This window comes from Crocodylus porosus, unplaced genomic scaffold, assembly GCF_001723895.1.
Source record: "Crocodylus porosus isolate Cpor-Errol unplaced genomic scaffold, CroPor_comp1, whole genome shotgun sequence".
Classification (NCBI taxonomy): domain Eukaryota; kingdom Metazoa; phylum Chordata; order Crocodylia; family Crocodylidae; genus Crocodylus; species Crocodylus porosus.
Genome location: NW_017728913.1, coordinates 25,667,869 through 25,693,205, shown reverse-complemented (window position 1 = coordinate 25,693,205; position 25,337 = coordinate 25,667,869). Strand labels below are relative to the sequence as shown.

The window sequence follows — 25,337 nt, the reverse complement described above, 5'->3', positions numbered from 1 at the left end:
TATTATTCCAAGTTACATTAATTCCTGCCAAGATTTTGAGATAGAAATCAAAAAGGTCTGCAGATACTGGTGCCACTGAGGGTGCAAACAAACACTGATGGGACCCAGCTCAGGTTTAGGCAGATTAGTTTAAGCTGCCTAGATCTAAGATGCCACATGCGAGCATTCACTGCTTGCCAGGAGGTGGCATGAGAAGCTGGAGGCGAGTAAATTTGGAACAGAGGGAGCTGGCAGGTCCAGGGGAGGCATGGCTGGTGAATTCAGGGACAGCTGGCTGGGTCCAAGGAGGAAAAACAGCCTGGTCAGAGTCAGGGGTTAAAAACAGCAAAGGTCTGGGTCTGTGGAAAGTACCTGTACTTTGAGTCCCAGGGCTATGCTGCAGACCCATGCAAACATTCATTAGATCGCATTAACTTATATAGATCTAAAACTAGTTCTTGTCCAATAAGAACAAACTTTATATTAGGTGTATGATTTTCAGGGTGACCTAATGCCTATGAACCCTCGCACACACAGGCATTTAGATCACCCTAACCAAGGTCAGGGTGATCTAAATGTAATGCTTTTATATTACATTTAGTCACTGGCCCCTGCTTTTCTGATCCCTCTTTTCTGCCTCCATACTGCAAACTCTTAAGCAAGAGCTCATGTTAAGCTAGAGCTACTTCTAATGGGTTAGAAAGCAATGTTTTGCACTGCAAATGAAGGGCTATGCCACGAGCTCCACCACTGCAACTACACTCCAAAAAAGCAGCACCTGTTCCTGTAGACAGTGAGGGTGAGACCTCTCTGGAAAGAAAATTCTGGTATAAACTTTTCAAAAAACACAGTAGACTAGGATTCCTCTTCTGTGTAAGTTGATATGAATTTACTACTATTTCTACTTCAAAGGGAGCACAATCTAACCCAGTATTTATATTAGTTCTAAACTACTTTTCCCCCAATGGAGCACTAACTGCTTATAAACGGGGGGGACTTTAATATACTACATAGCGCTATTGCAATTTAAATGAACAAAATAAGATACACATGAAAACATGCTATTGCTAGTTACAAGAATACACACACGCTTGTTGAAGTGCCAATTTTTATCAAGGAATACATATTAGGACTTCCTCTGCTGTCACTGTGCTGTCTTCTCTGTTGCTAACATTCAGCTACCGGTTTTCAGACACAATTACAAGATGCCAGACTTTCTGCCTCAGTGCAGGGCAAATATTGCTCCAACAAGCATACTTAAAAACCCTGCAAAAAACCCAACCCCTCAGAATTTTCTTAGCTACAAAAGAGAAAAAAAGTGTTTGCAGCAAAAAAGAGTTAGCTGAGGAAAAAGGGTTAGCTGAAGAAAGAAACAGCATGTGTGCAATCGCCATACAGAGACTCTTGTTAAAGATGCTACTAATTCCACAGTTCTCATTCAGCCCTAGTTCCCCTTGGGCCCTCCATGGCATACCGAACAAATCTGGAAAAGTCCAGTTATCTGGGATTAAACTGATTGACTACTTCACCAGAAGTCCATAAAATAATTAGAAAAGACTCAAAACTTACATAGGCTGTATCATTTGTAACTGCATCTGTGCAAACAGTAGAACAGTGTCAGCTGTTTTTCTTCTCAGCCTCAAAGTAGATGATCATTAACTGGCCTTGGTTGTCTAAACATATTGGAACATAGGACCAGCAGCATAACAAGCTGAGGTGTTTGTGTTGGTGTGCGCGCAGCCGCCATCACCACCACCACTACTGCAGGCTCTACCCAACCTGGCTGTTGCTCTTAAAGCAGCAATAGCAGCAGTCAGAAACAGTCTTGAAATCATGGGTTAGCGATGGAGCTGCTCAGGCATGGACTCTGAGTGTCTGGGGAGGATGCCCTTCTTGTCCACCCCTAGTTATGTTGCTGCATAGCACTATAACAGGACCTCCTGGGCCACTGGCCCAGTTCCCTCCAGTCACAGAAAACCAGCTGTCCAAAAGTGTCCAGAACAACACTCACTTTGTTCCTTATTGCATACGACTGCCCAAAGTACCCAATAAAAAGGAACTGATAATGCATCACAGGAAAAGAGCAGGGGGACAAGGATGACAACCATTCAGATATAGTAAATAAAGCACTGTCAGATAATTCTGGGAAAAGGACCCTGCCTCAGAGTACAGAGAAATAGAGTTAATTTCCCCCTGGCCCTATGGGAAAATTCCTTCCTGACCAAAAATTGGTTAAAACAAGACCCACCCAGTAGTAATGCATACAAACCAATCCTTTGCATCCAGCTACACTTAAAGTCTAGTGGTTCATAAGAAGGTGAAAGAAACCCAAAGACAAATAAAGCATTTGGGAGGGGGTGGGGTTGGAGAAGGGGAAGAATCTTCCTGGTCTCAGTGGAAGACCAGATCATCCACAGGATGAAAACCATCTTAAAATTAAGTTAATTTGAAAGAACATTTCATGATTAGGATTCAGCAGATCAGATGATCCACTGTGTGAAGAAAGCACTGCATCGCTGAAAAAGATTAGGCAAATCTGCTGTAGTGGTATCCATGCCTCCCATGTTCCCTATGGCCAGTGCAAAGAATCTCTGACAGAAGGAGGTTTAGGTGGTCAGTACACATGCCCTGACAATCCTATGTTACCATAACTGCCCTGTGGCAGCCAGTGCAAGTTAGACTGCACCCAGTCTGCATGAGATGATGAAAGTACTGCAAGTTAGACTGCATGAGATGAAGAAAGTACTTAAATACCCTTTAGCCTGCATTTTGCACCATGACCCCAGAGCTATGCTTAGTTTTACCACTACAATTTGAGATCAGACTCCATTTGCCTCAAAGTTTATTCACAACAAAATAACTGGGGGGAGGAAGTGGGATTAACTAACGATGCAGATGAACACTGCCTTCCAAAACCTAAGGCAAAAAACAAACCTACCAACCCACTCACCCACCCAGACCACACCATATGATCATCTTCCATCTAACAATTTCAGCTGCTCTATCTACAATATTAATTAAATTTACACTCACCATGGAGAAAGAAAGGTACCACTAACCCTGTTACACTGATACTGGAATAGAGATCAATAAATGTATACATGGTCAAAGAGCACTTGGTGACAATGATCAAGCTCTTAACTTCTAGTCCTCTTCCTGACCCACAGAACTGTCCTTGCCAGGTATGCAAGGGTTATGGTCTCCTTACTGTAATGACAAGGAGCACAAGGAGGTTTGTTTGTTTTTTTCACAAAAGAAAACCAGCATTCCTAGAAAATCATTTTTCTAGTGTGGCTGTCATGTCCAATTTTTCCTAAACAGCCTGAAAACGTTTAAAACTTACTTGAAAAAGGTGTATTTCATAAAAACTCATGAAACTAAGCATATGCTTCTGAAAGAAGCTGCACATAAAACTGTCTGTCAAATAGCAGCAGGTACAAAAGGAATGATAAACAAGGCTGACAGGACTTTTTAAATTAATAGATAACTGTATGTGCATCTGACTATGCAGTTAGGTGAATAACTTGTATGTTCAATTAATCTTTATTTTTTGTGCTTATATTCAATATGCACAAATAGTCAGTGGAATATACAGCTGACCAATTTAATGGTTATCCAAGTTATACACAGAGTGTGACTGCAATTTATTAAATGATGAAAGCAAACGTGCATGCCTGAGAGACAGTCCTTTAGATTCATGAAAAAGAGATTTGTTTAGATTTGCAGTGCTACAGGTTGAATTTCATCTATTAAAATGCCATTCCACAACCACAACTTTTTCAAATCACGGATATTGACTATGGAGAACACCCTCTGGTAGGAGTGAACATTCACAGTACCAAAGAGCCTCCTTTTGCAGCAGTTTTGCTGGAACAAGATAAACATAGAACATAACCTTCATTGTATCACAAAGTTTAGCCTGCCCAAGTCAAGAATTCCAGTCAAAGCAGCTGTCTGCAAGTACAATTAATGGGATATAAATGTGCTGTAAAACAGATTGTACATTTATATTTGAGAAAAAGGCATACACATTTTGACACTAAATTAGTTCTGTTTCGCTTCTAAAACAGCACTCTGTTCTTTGCCAAGTAACTATCATTGTGTGCGTGACTGAAAAACTCATATTCATTCTATAAAGGTGAAACTAGCTGGAACCTATTAATACTGCTAAATTAACATCAATGGTACTATTGGTTCTAGTTCAGATATTGAAGGCAAGCATAGTCCATAGGGCTTGAAAACCTGTAGTTCAGACTCAAAAGTCAAACTAAAAAACTAGACCTTAAAAACGTGTGTTATTCAAGAACAGAAAATTTCCTTACTGCACAGACTATGACAGAGTGGAGTCCAAGGTAAATAAAACAGATATGTGATATACTGCAGGATCAAATTTATCCTTCTGTGACCAGCATATAGGGTTAGTTCACTATTTAGCATTAGAAAAAAACCTGGCAGCTGTAAGTCCAAGTACAAATAACTTACTGGAATAGTACAGACAATAACCTGAACAGACAGACATAGATTGTATAGACATTCAAATGATTTGGGAGCATTCTTCTAGGTTTGTTCTCCTGGTAGAAAAATGAACCCAGAGATGTGTCTGAACAGACTTTCAAAGCAGAGTCCTTGAAAAGCAGAGAGCTTGGAAAATCAATGGAATGCACAGGGGTCTCCTGGCTGCACAGATCTCAGCATGTTTTACATGCTCCCTCAGTTTGCCTGGAGGCAGATGACAGAGCAGCCCAGACTGGCTAACCCAGACTTCTTAAGGTTAGCCTGAGTCTCCTTGCTATGCAATGTGGGGATTATGACAAGGGTGTGTTATGACAAGGGAGCGTTGTGCTCCCAGCTTGGCTGAAACAAGAGAGTCTAGCAACTGACAGTCTTCTGGGGTAGGGGAGAAGAGCAAAGCACCCTAGGATGTTGGAGGACTATACTGTAGCTTTTCTCATAAGTGAATACATACAGACATTCACTCTCCCAAGAGAAACTTCTCTCAGGAGTGATTTAACTCTGCTTGTTCCTGGGTTATTTTTCTCCTGGAGCAGCCATTTCTACTGTGAGGGGAAAATCCTGAACTACTGTCCCAGGAGAAACAATGTCCTTACATGGCCATAGACAAAATAGGCTAAACAAAATGACCATGAATAAAAAAGTCTCCCCTGAGGTTGGAAAATTTTCCAGTTGAATGAATTAAATTGAAATGTTCAACAGGAAAATATTAAATTGGATCAAGTAAATCATGTAAACGCCCCAGGGAACCCTGACTACTTCCAGTCCTGACCCACTCTCCAGCAGCCTGAATGTGTGGCTTGCACAACACTACAACACTAAGGGTGTTTATACACATGTTCTGGGAGCGTGGGGGCATTGCTTTAATTAGAACGGCTCTGAGAGCTGCTCTATTTAAGCACCCAGAGCATCTCATGCATCAGCGTTCCTGTGCTGAAAAATGGCTGTGGGGGCGTTTTAACTACAGTTCATTGAATGAAAGCTTACTGCCATTTTTCAGTATAGAGATGCTGAAATATGAGATACCGGAGTCTGCTGGAGCACAGTAATTATCACGTTCTAGCAGGCTCAATTAATCACTGCACGTGTATAGGAACCAGATAAGCCTGGCAGCTCTGGATACCTGGCTTATTTTTTTAAAAAGAAGGGCTCAGGCTCTCAAGGTTTGTAGGATCCCTATTAAAGTACTGGGAGCCCAACTCCAGGGCTGTCAGGCTTCTGGCTACATAGCAAGTAGCCAGGAAGCTGGCTTCACAGCATACCCTGGAAACTTCTTTTGATCATCTTTTAGAAATAAAGTTGTTCAAAATGATTTTTTTTTTCATAAAAAGAGAGTTTAGAAGTATTTTTCAGCAGAAAATTTCCAGATTTTATTTTCATAGAATTCCCTTGGAAATTCTGAGTTCTGATAAGTTCAACTAACCTGTGACGTGCTCTTATAAATCCAAAAAATCAAATTCTCTCCTTAACTGGACTACAACACAACAACACATGGATCTGGAAAACAGCAATGACCGAGAATTTGATGCAATTTTCTAGTTGAGACAACAGACTTAACATCACTTGAAAAGAAAAGTATACCCTCAGTTCTAGAGGGCTGTAGAATACAGTGCCACTAGCTCTCGTGCTTGTATCTGTTCAGGGCAAAATCATGCTGAAGAAGTCAACACTTGCTTCTTTTATAAGATTTGTCTTATAAATAGCATATTTCTTGTTTTAGGTTTTGCATTTGTATTTTGAATATCCTTTTATTTGTACCCCTGTAAACCTCAAGCTCATATACTTTTGACTTTGAGAACTCTTGTGTTTTGCATTCATACTTATGACACACACACACACTCTGAATGTCACTTAAAGCTTCATATCCTTTTTAACCTTCATTTCTGTTAAGACAACTAAAGGGGAAAAAAGGCTTTCTATTAAACCTCCGTATAATGCTGTTTTTATTTCTTCATGGGTCTTCCTGTTAGGTGTAATAGGAAAGATATGAATAAAAAGGACTTTGCCATCTGAGATATCTATATTAAAATGTAGATTTCTGCCTCTGGATTGTTAGAGAACTTCTTTCATTGAGTCCTTTGACTTTGAATTGCTTCATGAATAAGTATTGCAAAGTCACATTTTACAGCATTTGCTTAGCTTCCTCCCTTTTTAATACCTGCTTTCTAGTTTGGGTTATATCAAGATTTAAAAGGTGTAGTTGTCCTTCCAGTTTTATAATCCTTAAGTGTCCTAACTTATTGTTAACGTTATGCATGACCAATCCAAAGGCTTTGGTGCTGATCACTAAGGCTGAGGGAATAAATGTGAATAAAATAAAAGCATACACATAACTTCTTGAAAACAGTCTAGCCAAGTGCTCAGTGGCATGCTCTACACTAAAAGGTTTTTGTTGTCTGTCACCTAAAGCTCTTTTTATGCACTTCAATATTAGCATTTGATAAGAATATAAAATAGGAAAATCCCGGACATTCCACCATCTATATTTACAGCTCTTTCAAGTTGTTGAAGGTGCTCTACCTTTCTCAATAAATGCATTTCTAATAAGTTTGTCTGTCTCTTGGTAATCGCTCCTTAAGTAGGCCTTTGTAGAAAAGTTTGATTAATAAAAAAACCTATACAAGAATGCTGGAAACAAACAGTTTGAAAGGGATAAGCATGGTTTAAAATGCCTTTCTTTCCTTCCCTGCCCATGTAAAACTAATAATTGCAGCGTAGGGATTCTTAGCAGAAAGTTTCCCTCCTCTTATGGCAAGATATCATGGCATAAATATAAAACACAGTCTGTAAACAATTTAATATAACTGATTCCAGAGTACCATGAAATATTGCAGATATCAGATATATAATCTATGACACATGCTGAGGAAAAAATGACACCGGAGGCTACAATTCATGAACAACAACCTTAACACAGAGATGAAAGGATGAACATTTGCTTTCAGATACGAGTGATATTGCCTCTGATTTCAGACATACATATATCTATGAGTAATGAAGCCTAGAACAACCTAAATATGTCTTCTATCCTTGAATTCCTGTGATCTTTACTGTTCTAAAAAAGTTTATTCATAGGTTGAAGGTTAGATTATACTAATTATGAAGTACTTCATCTATCAACCTAACCAAGTCATTCAATGAAAATTCAGTAAGCATTTTACAATACAAGTACAAATCAAAAATAGTTTATTTGTACTGTACAAATTTAACTGAGTAACCCACTTAAGACAAACCATTAAACTAATGTCAAGACATGCTGCACAAGTAAAAAACATATTTACTGATAAAAACAGCATCAGGGAGTACCTATAAATGCAGATCAATTGAACAAAAAATATTTGTCTCACAAATTTGATTTATCGCTATTTACATCCAAAATTCATTCAAAGCATTTAAAATAATATATTTGAATGATCTTATTTGGAAGTATGTTGTATATATAGACACTTGGTCAGGCTGGTTCAGTCAGGGATGATCTTATCTTGAGCAGGGGGGTAGACTATACGATCTCATGAGGTTCCTTCTAGCCTTACTTTCTTATGAAAGTAGACATAATGGCTAGGGACAGACATTACACCTACCTCACTTTAAGAGGCAGAAAGAGCTCTAAAGCCATAACTGAACCATTCTGGCTCTTAGAGAGATTTAAAAAAACTTTAAATGAGTGTTGAAAATGGCAGATTGTGTTCTAAGTTAACCTTTTTGTTAGAGCACTTTATCAAATGTCTGTGCCTGATCCCATCAAGGGTTAACTTAGAGCGCAATTGGTGCCATCCGAGGCAGCGTTGCACTCTAGCTCTAGCTTTAGGCAGAGCTCATTTGCTCTACCCAAGTGCTGGATTAGCACTGTCCCCCAGCTGTCATCAACTTAAATCAATGACAGCCTCTGATCATAGCCTGGTGTACAGCTTGGCCAGGGGGAAGAGGGCTTTTAGGGCAAGTGAGGTTTCTATCCCTGTAGCTGCCTCAGTCCTGAGATGTGCCACAGCCCAGATGGGGGTGGCGGAGCGGGAGGGCTGCAGGGGAAGGGGCCTGGGGTCTTTCACCCTGCAGCTGCCCTGGCCAGGCAGCAGTGTACCACTGCTTGGTTGAGGGGGCTGGGGGGTAGGGCTCTGGGGTCCCTCTGCCTGGAGCCCCCCCACCCAAGCAGTGGGGTGCCAGTGATTGGCTGGGGGGTATGGGAGAGGGGACCCAGGGTCTCTCCCCACAGCTGCTGCTGCCAGATTGCCAGCTGGTGGAGGGAGGGTGGGGAGGGCTGGGGAGTGGGACCACTCTGGCGGCCTTCTGGGAGGCCTGTGAAAGCACCCCTGGCAGCCAATGCAAGCAGGCTTCAAACACCACCCACCACCCACTGAACAGCAAACATCTGTTCAATTCACTCTTGCACAAATTTATAGCACTCTCAATAAGCCCCTGGTGGAAGTGCTATAATTATTGTGCTTTATTTAATGTCTATATTTAAGCAATGACACCTTTTTCCTCTTAATTTTCTAGTCATGGCTCCCTGGCCTCCAAGGTTCCATAGCAGCCTGTTTGATGGACTTCTGAGGCTCTGCAAAGATAACTATTGGGCTATCAGAAAGACAGGTTTCTTTTGAAATTTCCAAAGGATTGTATTTGCAAGCTTGTCTATCACAATTATGCAGTTGGTCCACTATACAGCTGGATCACCACAGCTACATCTCTTATACTACTATCAGACTAAAAGCACTCTGAAACTTTGCCCTGCAGAGGCTATATTTTCCTATGGGAAAAAACAAACAACAACTCACTCCACTTGAAAATATCTGTATAGCCCTATTATCAAGCAAAAGTACTTAAGCAGATTTAAAAAATAAAGATAATTATCTCTCTCAGGCCACCTCTTTCTGAAGCCTTGTCATTTTTACCCACTGCTATATTCTAAGACTGTGAAAAGATACAAAATAGACCCAAAAGCGGTTAAGTTCACTCCTCTCAGTTATGCACCATTTTGAACCATGTGACTTCCACAGAGTTTAGCTAAAGCCACACACAATATTTTGAAAATGTATTGCGAAATGTTGAAAAGTAAAAGAATGGCTTAATACAAAACATTTTTCACAGTTCTAATGAGAGCTTGGGAAACAGGCAGAGAGAATCAGGAGTCAACAAGCTGCTAAGTGATAACAAGATCACAAAAATCCTTGCTTGATTGCAAAACTGATTATCTGCAGGAAATTTAAGGTAGATTTTCGAAACTAATAGCCTTTAATTATATACAAAACTATTTTTGTGATATTTGGAAATATCTCTACAAAGACTCTGTTCATACACCACTATTCAGTCATAGCACATTTGGTTATGACTGGTTCCAAGACATAAGTGCCTCCCTAACAATGTTCTGTTGGTGGAAAATTATTCTCTTTAACCTCTAATACATTTTCAAATATCCCACAAGATATTTCCTTACAAACTTCTCTGTAAATGGTTTGCCTATTGGCAATTTGCTAGCATGTGGAAAAATCGCAATACTAACCTTATACTTCCAAAAACCTCTGGTCATAGTGAAGGTCCTATAAAAGCAGGGAACATTCAGCTCCTTACTTTTTGATTGCAGTTAAACTATATTACAAGTAAAAGAACAGTTTATCAAAGCCCATATTGTCACTGAAATGGCAGCGATGAGATACCAAGACAGATATATGTGTCACCGACTCTTCTCCCCTTGACTCCTCTCAACCCTTGCTCTGCCAAATATCATTAAATGAAAGTCTTGCTGAGAAACAGTCACAACAATGCTCCACAAACATTTCTCTCAGTCAACTAAGTGCTTCCTCCAACAATACCTACAGATGAGAAGTCTGCTTTTGCCAATTCTTTCCTGGGGCAAAGCTAATTACCTTTATATTATCCCAGAAGGCAGTTTTCCCTTTCTAGAATATATCAATCTATTTGGACATTAGCAACAGCTTTAAGCATCACAGGTTACACACCAAGAAATAACAGACACTTTTTTCAGATTAAACATAGAATACACTAATTTGGGCTTTTTTAAAAAAGAAGGACATGAGGGACTTCACTCTTTTCTTCCTCTTGATATTAAATATTATTTCAGTGTTCAGTCAAAATAGCGTAAAATATGACCATGGACACCTATGTAAATAAGCAGTTCTTGATACAAGTTTGATACAAGTTTCACCAAAGCACACCTATTCTTCATAAAACTGATCAAACAGGTTTTGTTTTTTATCTCTGCTGTTATTTAATTTCCATATAAATCATGGAAAGTTGTAGATTGTAAACTGAAGTTAAACCACTAGTGTAGTTAAACTACAATAGGCCTTACCTCTATCACTGAAGTCATCCACAAGAATTATTTCAGCTATCAAGCTGTCTGGAGTCCGGTTGATAATGCTGTGTATAGTTCGCAAAAGTGAAGTCCAACCTTCATTATGAAATGGGATAATTATGCTAGTATTTGGCAGCTTTTCCAAGTACACCTTGTGCTTACAGCTGAGGAGAAAGAAGCAATGAAAGAAAATTTAAGAACCCAAAAGGGAAAACTGCTTTATACAACCAATGTATAGATCAAATTTGTACAATATAAATTACCCTGGGATCCATAGAAGACAGATATGCACCACCCCAAGCAGCACTTACAGTTCCTCATGACTGCATGACTTGCCTTAATGAAATCACCCGAAGATAACCTACAGACAAACACCAGTGCAGAACTCTACACATCCTGTCCATTCTCTCTCTTTAGCAGCTTCCCCACCACTTTCATCTTTCCAGGCCCTGAACTATATTTAATTTACTTTAACTGATGGATAACTACTAGGTCATTGTTTATTAACTGTGCAATAATGAGAATTTTAATAAGTATGACATAGTTTGAAAAAAGACAAAAAATGGAAGTACAATGGTCAATCTGTTCAAAAGGTCCAGAATTAAGCTCTTGCATCTGCACAACCTCATTCCATGGCAGAAGATAATTAACTGAAGTTAAACCAAACTGATGGTCAACTGGATCTTATTTTACTGGCTGGAATATAATAGCATATGCAAGACAACTCCAGTTCTAAATCTAAAATATTCAGTATCAACTTCTATCATTACACTTACAAAATGTTACAACAACTCTCTTCAGATGTAAATCAATGTTAGCAAGAATATACAAATAATTCTTATATGTAAATGAAGAGGCAGAAACCTGTTTTATGAAGTGCTAATTAACAAACTGCATTTACAATACCAAATATTTAAAAGCTTATCAGTCCATAACACAACCCTTCAATTCTATAACAAAAACATTGTATCAGCAATGGATAGTTAAAAAGAGGGGAAGGGAGGTGGTAAACCATACTGGTCTGGAGTCTGGCAGAAGGCAGGACAGGGTCGCACTTTAGGTCACTTTTACATGTGCTCCGGGGGTTGGGGGGGTGCTTTAATAAAAGGAGGTCCACTGTAATTAAAGCACCACAGCTTCTCATTCAACAAACTTAGGTAACACACCTCCGCAGTCATTTCGAAATGCAGAGACACTGATACATGAGATGCCGAGGCTGGCTACAGCATAGTAATTACCATGCTCCAACAGACTCGATTAATTGAGCCTGTTGATGTGCTGTAATTACAGCATGTCAGAGCAGCCTCACAACATGTATACAGGCACCCTTAGATGCTAACTGGTTCAGAGGCACAAGCAACCTATTATAAGTTGTCAGCATCTGACAAAGAAACAACGCATTTTGTCAGATGCCATGAGTACATATAGGTGTTACATTGAGGTGGACCTAAACAGGTTTGCAGGTGTTCACAGGGCTTAAATTGCTGGAAAAAAGGCATGCTTGAAATCTAAGTTAGTTTACCTAGAGGAGGTGAAGTAACTAACTTTAGATTGACCTGGATCACCCTGATCTAAAATGAGTTAATTCATTTTAGGGAACACATGTACACGTTCATAGCGCAGTCTGTTGTCCACACAGGGCGTACAGTGTGAATTAAAAACAAGCAGGGATCTTATCAGGGGATACGGCACAATGCTGCATTTATTGGAACATAAAACATGAAAAAAATAAACAGTAAAGTTATTTGCTTCACTCATTCCCATGCACATTCATTCATACAAAAGAAACAAGCACACACACACACACTCAGCTAGACAGTCCTGCAAAGGTTAAGGTGTTACCAAGTTCTAAGTAACTCGGGTCAGTCTGCTGGCCAGCCAGACTGACCGCAAGGGATGGAGTCAGGTCTTGCTGGGCCCACCCAAAACTCCTTGAAGGTGGAAAGACCCAAAACCTTTTCTTTGTGTTCATTCTTTCCAATGATAGTTGTCCGTACAAGCCTATGGATTCCGCTGAATCAGACTCGAAGGCCATCCTCCTTGTCCTGTTGGCAGGCTGGAAATGGTAGGACATGATCTTCTGGTTTTGTGGTCTGCAATCTTCAGGGGGTAGGGGTGGTCATTGTTTGCAGTCTTCAGAATGAAGCATCATCTAGTATTTGATAATCCTTAACTGCTGACTCAACGTTGCTGCAACCTTTAACTGTTAAACCCACAGAAGGCTATTTTCACCTGCTGCAAGAGGACAGTCTTTCTTCATACTGTCACATACATACATCATTCACTCATTCATTACCTCTTTCTACATATGGCAGGCATACCACAGACCTTACATAAGCATTTTCCTTAACTAAATTTAAGTTCTAAAATCATGAGACCAATAGGTCAAATATATTTATGCTAAGCAATAGGAAATTTAAAATAGATGGTTAATTCCAGAACATTAATGATATCTGATTAAAATACTATAAAAAGTAAATCTTAACAAGATTAACTTTATCTTAATGGCTAAATAATTTATTATATAAAAAGAAAAATAACAATTTAAGCAATCAAAGCAATTATAGCTACTGCAATACAATGAATCCTAGGGCTGGGAATGGCCAGCTACTTGCCCCCACTCTGGGACTGTGTTGTTCCTACCCCACTTATCCCAAGCAGGCTATTTTTATCCCCCTGACTACTCCCTTCAAATCAGGGAACCCCCTGGACCAGCAAGCTCCCTCCTCCCCCAATCCTGCCAATCCCTCCCCACGACCCAAATTACTTACACCTTCACCTACCCATGCCAGTCCTGGCAACAGCAAATGCCTGCACATGCCACACCCAGTAAACCATCTAAACCTAAACCAGGTCCTACAAATGCTTGTTTGCACCCTATGTAAGGTTGACAGAAAGAAGGGGTATGTGACAAGGTAGGCTGTAGCCTGCAAAAGCTCATGCCTCTCTGAACCAGTTAGTCTCTGAAGAGTATAACAAGATATAAGTCCCTGCATCAGGAATGCCACATGCCCTCAGAGGTTGGGAGGGGCATGATGAGCTCTGGTAGGCAGTGGTGGCGCTGCTGGCAGCAGGAGTGTGGCCGCAATAAGTGGGGAGCTCCTGCAGGCAGCCGTGACACTGTTGGTGGCAGAGGGTTAGGAGGGAGGTGCTGAGCACTAACGAGTGGTCGGCAATCACCCATAGTTAGTGATGGCGGCTAGCAGTGATCATGGACCACCCACAGATGCCACCAACAGTGTCGGTGGTGAGGGAGGGAGGGTGGCGAGCAGCAACTGCCCATAAGTGCTCCCAGCAGTGTTGGTGGTGCCTTTTTGTAGGAGGTGCACTGCCATGCCCAGGGGGTTCATATACACCCCCTACACATCGTCAATGCCCTGCATGAAGGTCACTGGTTCAAGGTTAATAGAGAGAGATCATCATTGTTGTCTGGTTTCTCCTCATTAGATTTTGGGAAGAATCAACCCAGCTATTGAGGGACAATTGCCAACTCAGCAAAGAGACCAAACAATAAATAACTATCATGTCCAAACTATCTTCCCACAATCTTTGAGGTGATCTGCTGATAAAATATGCTATGTGTGAGAGTGATAGGGGAAAGGGGTTCATGTAAACATAGCTAATGCACATTATTTTTCCACAAGGTACACAACTTCATCTAAATAAAATAGAAATATTTGAACAAAATGGCACTGGTATGTTATCATCATCATTAAAAAGTTTTAATTTAGACTCCAGACTTCAGGGCATATAAAAAAAAAAATCATAAGGGCTTATTTGCTTACCTTTTTTGCAATTGTCAATGTTTTTTCTTTTTTGAGGGAGGATAACTAACTATGAATTGGTTATAAAATTGATTTATATAAACTTGTGGTTCCAATTTGAGCTTTTCTCTTTTTAATAATGTCATTGAGAAGTCAATATTTGCTAGCTTGCTACACAGCTACCATAATCATCTCATATACTAAATAGACAGGACAGTTACTGCTGCTACTGTAGCACATTGGCTGTTGTTCACCACAGAAATGTCAGCATTGCCAATGAGTGATCAAGCTTTTCAAGATAATTAATGGTATGAAAGGGATTTAAGATAGTGACTTTGGGCTTCAAAAAAAGAAGGAAGACTTGGGGACCTACAGCTTCACCTGGGAATTTACTGGAACATATCAAAAGAAGTCCATTTGCAACCACTAGGAGGAGGTGAGACGACACAAACAACCAGCATGGATTTACCAAGAATAAGTTATGCCAAAAAAACTTGATCTCCTTGCACTACAAAATATTTGTATTTTAACAAGTATTTTACTATACTTGTATACAATTACAGGTAAAAACATTTTGGTCCAATTAATTCGGAAAGAAAAAGACCATGAATATTCTCATAGTACCCCTTGTAAAGAAAGAAAATAATATTCAATTAAATGAAATTAACTGTCATCACAAAATGCTTTTAGTGTTTAACGTGTGATAGGAAAAGTAAGGTTAAACAAACATTTGTTCTGAAATGTATTCTCATTATTGGAATTAGTTGAAAGGGTAAAAGGGTGATAAATCAAGTGTGATTCTTATTTGCATAGGATGGACATTTGGAGAGCTCTTTGCCAGCTTTAAATATGCCAACATACCTAAATCCAGTTCCTAGTACTAATGGAAGAGTCTCACTGAATTTAATGAAAGCTGGTTCAGACTTGCATGGGGTTAATTTGGGTTGAGCTAGACAACAGACTAGAATATCAAGATCCAGTGGCCCCACATGGTAAAAGCATAATTGTTCCTGCTATTTTACTGAGTTCACAGTTTATGAAGTGTTCTCCATGATCCAGTACTGCAAAGAATGCAGGGGAAGACTTTCACCTTAAAAGTTTTCGACCATCTCAAACACCTTGACCTAGTGGCTTTCTAATCCTTTGCACTAACTTTTAAATAAGTAGTCTTCAGCAGGGAATACATGAGTAGGCAAAATACAGCCCACAGGCTGAATACAGCCTGATAATTGATTGGATCCAAGTAGGGGTGGGGTGAGAAGGGAGGTGCTCAATTCATTCTATCCAGCCTGAAGCTATCTCCATGGTGCTCCACATGAGGTTGAGTGCTACCCACTCCTGCCCAGGACAGCCCATGTTACACTCCCACCCACACCCACCCTGTACTTACCAGACAGTGCTGCCCCAGCTTCCGCCAGCATGCACCAGCAGGGCTGCTGCCACAGCTGCTTGAGTACTGCTTGGCTCTCCTGGCCTCCAATGGCTCCTCCTGCTGCACTGCTCTAGGCAACAGGTAGCAAGAAGAAGCCATGGGGATGTGTGCTGGGCAGCAGATACCCTGTTGGGGGTGGGGGTGGGGAGCTGCAGCTGGGTGGCTTCTGCTCCAGCATGTGGGGCTCCAGTTCTAGCTCAGCTCCTGGCCACCTTCCACCCACTCAGACTGAGCAGGCAGAAGGCAGCCAGGAACTGCAGCGCCACTTGCTAGGGCAGGAGCCACTTGGCTACAGATTCCCCCCTGCCTGGCTGGGCATCCCTACAGCCACTATCACTTCTCCATGCAACCTGCTGCCTGAAGTGGTACTGCAGGGTCAGGAGGAGGAGAGGTTGGAGGTGGGAGGAGCTGAGCAGTACCTAGGTAGCACTGACAGCAGCCCTGCCAGGAAGCTGTGCACGCTGCCCGAGGCCAAGGAAGTGCTGTCTGGCAGGTGTGGCGTGGGCGTGGGTGGTAGCACATCATGGGCTGTCCAGATGGCAGTGAGTAGGACTCAGCCCAATGGGGAGCACTGCAGGGGCATCTGTAGGCTGGGGGGGGGTGGACTGCACATGCACTGCACTGCCTGGGTGAGCTCTCCTGCTAGGGTGGCCATCGTAGGACAGTCTGGTTGTCTTCTGTTCATGATCACCGCTGGCCAACACTGACACTGGTGGTGGCATCTGCAGGTGGTCACCAACCACTTGTCAGCACTCGCCACCTCCCCCCTGCCACCAACATCACAGTGGCTGCCTGTGGGAGCTCCCCATTTACCTCTCTCTTCAAGAGAAAAATAGAGGACATAAAGGCATCAGGTTTCATATCAATAGAGGACAGAGTAGCAGAAAACTGGTCTATATAATGGCCACCCTATCTGCTGCATACACCCTCTGCCCTGCCCCCCACCTAGCCAGCTCCCAGGATCTTGTGTGCAGGCAATCCACTATACACACATCACAACAACCGCACCCCCAACAAATACATACACAAACCCCATCTCCCACCTCTCCTCCCTACACAATATACAAGAGTAAGACTTTATTTTGAGCTATTACGCAATCACCTATATATATATATACACATACATACACCAAAAAAGGACAAAATCAATTTAAAAAATAAGATTAATATTTGTTATAGTAGATATTTGTTTTTTTAGTAGGATTAGTTTTTTTTTTTATTTATAATCTGTTAAAATATTATATCCTGAAAGACTGTGCATGTGGCCTTCAACAGCTCACCAAAACTTTTAGGTGGCCCTCCAGCTGAAATAGCTGCCCAACCCTGAGGTAATACCTGGCCACATATTAACCAAAAGCTTAAAAGCATAATGCTCTGACACTTTTATATGCTTTTCTTCCTAGTCAAGTTGGTTAAAATCTTTCTTCCCTTCATTCCTTATCTATCACACTTCTTTGCATAAACATACCAGTCAGCCCATTACCTATGAGCTTCTAATGTGATACAGACATGGAAAGGCAAATGAGATCTCAGAACGTTTCAGGAGATGTATTTCCAATACAGATAAAGAAATATTAATATCACAGTATGAGCCCAGACCTCATTTCAAATAATGCATACAATTTTAATCACTCACATGAAAGAGGCTGAAGAAAACCTGGAATAGATACAACAGTCTATTAAGTTGATGAAGGGAACAGAAAACATATCTTATAAGAGGTGACTGGGAAAACACGACTTGTCTGTAGTTCCCCAGCAAGCAGCCATATCATGGCATTTTATTGCAACAAGAAGGCTGCTGCAGGCTGGAGAAAGAATTCCCCAGCCAGCAGTAAAAGTCTAGCAGTTGAGGGGAGTGGGGAGGGGTCACAAAAAGGGACAGGGGGAGGAGAGTGCTTGGGGATGGGGAGTGGAAGGGCTCTTTTCTCCTCTGGGTGGGCAAACTGGATCACAGGGATGGGAGGGGGCTTGGGGGCACCTTGGCAGATGGCCCTGGCACCAGGTAGGGGAGGGTCCGTTTGGTCCTCTGGGAAGGAAAACTGGGACACAGGGATTTGGGGGCAGGGGAAGAGATCACAAGCACAGGGGACCAAACAACCCCTCCCCAACCCAATGCCAGGGATGTCTACCAAAGCAACCCACACACACCTCCAACCCCAAGTGTCCCAGTTTTCCTGTCCAGGAGGAGCAAACAGCTCCTTCCCGACCTAACACCAGTGTAAGTGTGTTGGGGGTGCTTTTCAGTAGTGGCAGAGACCTTGGGAGTGAGTGTGTGTGAATGTGAGACAGCACACAAGACAGAGAGTGCAAAAGAGAGAGCACAAGACTAAGATCTTGTATACAAGATAAACTTTGCACAGCAGGAATTGGTGAAGTGGACTGAAAGGAGAGCAACATTTGGCCCTTTGGTCTTCATTCACACAAAATGCTTTTGAAATCAGTAGGAGTTTCACTCAAAAAACCAATGTCTTTCAAAAAACTTATATGGGAGCCATTATCTTGAAAGTTTTTTCGTTTATTTTTTTTATACATTTTAGAAATGACATCAAACAAAACTATTAACTATATGGATACAATTCAACAATATTCCTGAGAAATTCTAAAGTGGCTTCTTGACACTCACTGTTAGACTTTAAAAAGGTGACTGTTTTTCCCGAAGCACTGGGACTTTATTTCTGATTAGTGAAATATATTCAACAAATAAGACATTTTAGTAAAATTGATTAATCATATCCAGCACATGGAATTAAGCAATTGCCAACTGGTTGGTTACAGACTCTCTTTTTATGACCAGAAAGGTAGTAGAAGTTTTAACAATGCAATTCAACTATTAAATTAAAACAGAATATTCTGAACACACATTACTTTTTAGTTCCATTATTTCTTCACCCAGGCTGTGTTTTACTAATATGAATAAAAAGCATCTCCTGGTTTCAAAAAGTGTCTTTTATTTAATCAGTTACATGTTATTAAGTTTTACATATTCTTACATTTATTCAAGGGAGATATAAACAAAACATTCAGCTCAGAATTTCAAAGATCAGCTTTGGTACAACAGAAATTAATTGTACTCACTGTGCTTTCAGCCTCAAGCAATCAGAGGATATTGGAACAAGTGATGTTAGTTATTTCAACATTAATTCATTTTCAAGAGTTCTGGAGTGTGTATTTTGAGTGGTACTGCAGGAAAGGTACTTTGCCTTGTAACTTTGAAATAACCTTGCTCTACATTTAAAGATGCTTCAAGACTGTGTTGTTCCTGGCATGTGCTTTACTATATTAATAAATAGACTCTTTCATTTTTCAGACCACATGCAGCAAACGTTTTTAAAACTAGATGCATTGTGCTCTTTAAGAAACCTTCTCATGTTCAGACTCATCAAGAAGCAACTAAAGCTCCCTAGGAGCATATCTGCATTGAACAGAAAAGAGGACCCAAATTATCAAGGCTTTAAGCCACTGTGTTTTCCCATTAAGCTGCATGGGAGCTCTCACATCCTTAAGGTTCAACATGAATTCAGCTACTTTCCTGAGTAAGGAGCTAAAAAAGAAGAATTTGGTGTTCTGAAATGGCAGGTTTCTTACCACCTAGGCTTCCTACCCCCGTCTTGAAATTGTCACCAAATATCAACCAGAAACCACTAACATTTAACATGGGGGGAAAAGTCCCTTGCCTTACAGTCAAATCTGGAGGTGGCAGGGAGCAGGCAGCTGCTGCAGCGCAACATGGCACAGTTCGGCTCCCCCCATCTCCCACCTCCGCAGGTACTGCCACTCCTCCCTTTCAGTCTCAAATAACTGGTGCCCCCAGTTCCTCCCCACCCCCCACCAACACTCATCTTCCCCACCTCTGCTGCACACCCTCATACTTTTGTTCCATGCCAGCAGCCTGGCAACATGCTGTCCTTGTAGCAGCCTGGAGATGGAGCACGTGCTTCAGCCCAGCCCAGTAGCAGCAGTGCTGACTGTGCAGGAGCCATGCTAAGTGTCCCAGGCTGCAGCACAGATGAAGCCTACTGGTGGGGAGCAAAGGTAAGGGTGGTCAACCTAAGGCTGTAGAGGCAGAAACAGCATGGAGGTGGGAAAGTGGGGGGAACTGGAAGCGGGGGATTTGGGGCCTGAGGCATAAGCACAATGGGGAGGAAGGGGTAAAGGGGAGGCAGAAGCCAAGCTCCCTGCCCCCCTCACTTCCTTCCCCACTGCCTCCAATAATTACATTACATAAATGGAAAATTATAATACATTTATACATTTTGCACATATGGAATCTAATTTTGCGGTGATGTGTCATCTTACCTGAATACAAGATGACCCTGAATGTAAAGATGGTACTTGTTTTAGCGTGAGAGACAATGGCAGCAGGTCTACAAATAGCTCCATCTGAACCATCAACACCAATACCTGGACCAACGACCCAGCCCTTGGAACCACCCCCAGCATTCAAGAAACAAAAGACAAGGCAACCCACCATTGTGCCAAGGCTGCACATGCTCAGTAAGAACACCTGGAACCCACTGGAACAAGACTGACATTGCCTGGACAGGCCCTCCCCATAGGAGATCATAGGTAGTCTGCCCCATAAAAAAGGGGAAGTGAAGACTGACTCCTTGGGATGCCCTCTCCATCTAGACCAGCAGCATGCCACACCATCGATCCATGCAGAGGCCCTGCTGGCGACCCCCTCTGGACAATACCTGCTGGACAAAGACCTCCTTCCAGCCTGGATAGGTAGCTATTACCCCCACCCTCTCTTCAACCAAGGACTTGGACTGTGTTTCCCTTTCCTACCTGGACTCGAGCCCTACTGAGTCTCTTTCTCCTGTTGCCAGAGAGAGTGTGTGCGCGCACACACACACCAATAACTTCTTGAAGCTGTGTAGTATGTTGTCCGTTTAATAAACCTGTTATTTTGAAACCCCAAGTTGGGTTTTTGTCTGTTTCCTGTTTACTCCTTGCCACCACTTATCTGCCCCCTGATTTCTCAGCTGTCTGCCTCAGTTTACAGCCCCAAGCTCCCAGGTTTCCCTCTTTCTCTTTCCTGGCTGTCTCCTCCTTGCCACCAGGCTTTTTCCTTTGCACCAGTGACCTCAAGTAACCCTGGGGCCACTTGACCTTAAGTAACCGCAAGCCTCAGGTCCTCAGCCAGCTTCTCTCTAGTCCACTGGTTCTAATCCCAGTCCCAGCAACTTTCACTTCTTACACTTTCTCTATCACCTTAACCTTCCCCCAGGTATCCCAAGTACCTCAAATGCACACATACATACTGTACCATCCAAATGAGGAACTCAACTTTGTTTATGTGTAGGTGTATGAACTGGTGAATATGAATATGTGCGTGTGTGTGTGTGTCATCGTGTATGTGATATATGAATTAGTGATCTGTGTATGTGTACGGAGTGTGTGGGTATTGACAGCTGACTGTTGTCCAATTTTTGGTGTGTGTAGTGTGTATATGCTTGAATCGGTGATAGGTATGCATGTGCCTAGGCTGGTATGTATGCACCTAATTGATTTATGTGTTTGTGTATGTGCAATTGTGTCACAGCCCCCTGTCTAACAGCACAATATTGAGATCCTGAGAGTTGGCCAGACCCCACAGGACAACACTGTGACCTGCTTCAAAGCCCTAACATATCTCAGTTAAGAGAGGCCAAAGTGAGTGACATCATATATGTTTTAATGAAAATGTATTGGTTTACTACAAACAAACCAACCAACCACACGCAACCCCCCAAACCAAATCCACAATGCCACAAAGGTTTTAAGTGTTCTGTGAAAAATACTGTCTTTTCTTGAAACCTAGAAACTTCAACATAAAGAACGCTTATGTTTTTTCCTCCATTTGAAAATAGATAACACACACACACCCAGCAGAAACTAGTCTGAAATAAATTTCAAAACCTTTGTACAATGTTTTGAGCCACACATCTCAGACTATAAATGACTTTTAAAAACATACCAGAGTTCACATGACATTTGTCACAAGTCCCAGAGGCACGATGTATGGCAGTGCTCTTTAACTTTTCTATTTTACAATTCAAAATGAAATACTGTTACTGCAATATTAACAGTATTTCTTGAATTCTCTGTAGACAGGGTAGAATACTGTAAGTGTATGCACAAAAATTCAGGTGTCAGCCAAAATTAGAATGCACTGTTTCAGGCTGTAACCTATATTCTCCAAACACATTATATATATTGTCATTTAAAAGAGGGGGAGAGATTCAGAAAGCTATAAGTATTCCTATCATTTTATTATATCTATCATAAAGTATTTCTGTGTTGAATACATAATTATAATCTATAAATAAGGTCACACACATGTAACTTAGTCCCTTACCCGAGTTAATGTGACAAGACTCTCAGAATTAAATTTCTTGAAAGGGAAAACAAATCTTCAGGTCCTACTTATTTTTGTGGGGTTTCTAAGGTGGATGTGTATCAAGTAAATTTTGAAAATATTCTTTCAACCATACCTGTGGTTACGTTTTGTGTAAGCATATTTGGGGGACAAACTTCATAATTGTTTCCTTGTTTAAGAGGGAAAAAAAAAGAAAATCAAGGTTCGAAAGTGCATCAACATTTGAAATTACCCCACGGAACAGTGGTTACATTTGTCAAACATTTCACTGGGGCACACAAGTTTTTAAACAAGAAAGTAGTATAAGGAAGCCCAAGGTTCGTGCAGATTTAATCATGTAATCAAAACCAATCAGGACATGCAAGCATATGGGAAAAGAATTGGTATTGCAGGAATAACATTAAATCCAGCAATGCCTAACTTATGCTTACTTGACTCTGCAACCTCTACATTCTTTTAGATGTTTACTGTATGATTTAATATATATGGTACCGTATTTTAGTAAAAAATTTTCTTTATCTTTGTTTGACATTCTTTATATTGTGGTTGGTCAGATTTAGGATAGTAAAAAAACCCCAAAACCCTTGTGATATCAAGGAGGGAGAAATAAGAAATATTTCTGTTCTATATTTGGAAAGAAGGTAGATATTCCAACTCCCACAACAAAGAATGAAACACTTCATATGTCTGAACCTACTTCTGAAATATTAAAAATGATCTTAAAAAAAAACCCCACAAACAAAACCAAAAAAAAAAACAAAACCAAAAAGAGGGTCCAAAGAACATTTAAGATGATTTTAAGTGCATCTTCAGATACTGAAAGCATGTCCAAAGGACTAGAAACCTCACGTCAAGGTTTTAAATGGACAAATAGGTTTGGAAAGACAAATAGGATTCAGTAACTAGAAGTGGGTTAGCCATATGCTAACCTCAGGCAAAACAAAAGAAGAGTTTATATGGGATTCATTTTATGAAGCATTAAGGAGATGGTAACTAAAGCTATATTAACTGGATCTAATTAAATCTTAGTTTTTGTAAGGAGATCCCAAGTGTGATTGATTAAAGTTAACTACGTTGACATATGGACCATGATCAAAGGTTGAGTGTCTGCCTATTTAAAGGTGAGGACACTCGGTTTTAGAAGGCCTTTTCAACTAGTAGAGAAAAGGGGATATTAAAGAGAACAAAAAAGATTTAATGACTGGAAGTTAGGCGCACGTATTTTAAGAGTGAAAGCAGTTAAATACCAATAGCTCCTGAAAAGAGATGGGAAGCGTTCATCAGTACTTATAATATTTAAAGCAAGATTTAGAACATATAATTTAGAGAGATATCTAGTTGAACCAAAAGTTATGGAATTAATTCAGAAAACACAGGGTATGTCAACATGTAAAATTAATGTGATACAATAAACTCTGGTGCATGTTGCAACAGAGATTATTGCACCCAGGCGCCACATTTCACACGTACCTGGGACCACAGCATGTTGACCTAGCTCAGAGCAGCCCCAGCTGGAAGGGGGTCTGGGGGTGGGGGTCAGCCTGCCAGCCCAGTGCTGCTTCAACCCAGCTGAACGTGCTGTGGGCACAAGGGCTAGTTGGCAGGCAGACCCACACTGAAGCACCCTCATGCCTCAACCAGTCCTGTCAGTAACTACACGTGTATTGTTGTGGAGTGAAAGGGTCTTCAGCAGGATATTTCTTGTATACACAAGTACTAACCTACAATGCAGTTAAATTAGTTTCCTGTGACCTAATAGGGACACACGTGTAGACACCGAGACTTTACTGCAAAGTTAATTAAGCAGATCTGTAGTAAACATCTAATGTAGCTGCACCCACTGAGTGAAATTTTATGGTCTCTGCTATGGAAGAAGCCCAGATTCTTAGGAAGAAGCCTAAAAATTCCTTCTAACAATAAAAGCTGGGAGTCAAAGTGACATTAAGCTCCTAGTTTCTGCTTGGTGCTGAGTGAAAGATGTTATGCATGAAGAACTATCTGCTGTTTACAACAGGTAATAAGCAGGGATCCTGGTTTTCCATTCACCATGGAAAACCACAGAATCTGTACTGTTCCATAATCTACTGAAAGCTTGGTGGTGTCCCTCAGAAAGTGGTGCCATTTCTGCTCTCTCATTTTTGCTGTGGTTTTTGCCTTGCCACCAATCAGCAGCATACCCACCTCTGTTGCCGACTGGCTGAGAGGCAAAAATAAGAGAACAGAAGTGGCACCACTCACTGCAGGATGCCACCGCTTTTTCAGGTGGTCATAGAAAAACATGGATTTCTATGGTTTTTAAATGGAGACTTTTTAATGCAGAAAACTAGGATCCCTGGTAATAAGGCAGTATTCCAAAGTGCATGATCAAAACTCTGTATCCAAGAAGCAATTCTGAAACAGGGATTCTTATGGAAGCAAGGGTCTATCGCAAAGAATTATTTCAACAGCTTCAAAGCCCACCTGTGGAATATCCGAAATTTTGGAGTCCTTAGCCATGCAAAGATTAGTGTTCTTGCATTTTTAAGATTGTCCCTTTGTCCATATATCATAAATAAATCCCTTAATTATAAGTTAATGTGTTTTTTGGACAATAACCCAATATCGAATTGGCTTTACAGCCTTAGATACATGTCAGGGTAGAGTTCCTTCCCCCATGCATATCTTGCATTACATTGGGTTTTGAAAGGTTCATAATTCTGTCTTCTGAAAAGGAGTTTTATCTCAGTCATAAACAAACAAACAAACAAACAAACTAATCCCCCTAGAAAACTAAAGGATTCTTGGCAATAGAAGAAAACAAGGAGGAGAATATTTTTTTTAAACTGTCTCCTCCATAGAGATACATACCTCTAGTGCAGGGGCACAGATAGATTCTTTTCATAGAGTTTGAACAAAATCTGGAACATCTTCCCTCATTCCTCAGGATACTATCAATGAGGTATGCCTTGCAACAGGGAAGTTCATTGTTCCTTTATTATT

The 25,337-nt window shown here is 41.0% G+C and overlaps 1 protein-coding gene across 1 annotated transcript in view; it reads right to left on the bottom strand.

The window, feature by feature from the left end:
* Nucleotides 1-25,337, bottom strand: part of GALNTL6 (polypeptide N-acetylgalactosaminyltransferase-like 6) — a 934,188-nt gene that overhangs the window by 438,972 nt on the left and 469,879 nt on the right. The window contains exon 4 of the mRNA XM_019534615.1: nucleotides 10,799-10,965. Coding sequence (XP_019390160.1) covers nucleotides 10,799-10,965 — 167 coding nt within the window. The remainder of the gene's footprint in view (nucleotides 1-10,798; nucleotides 10,966-25,337) is intronic.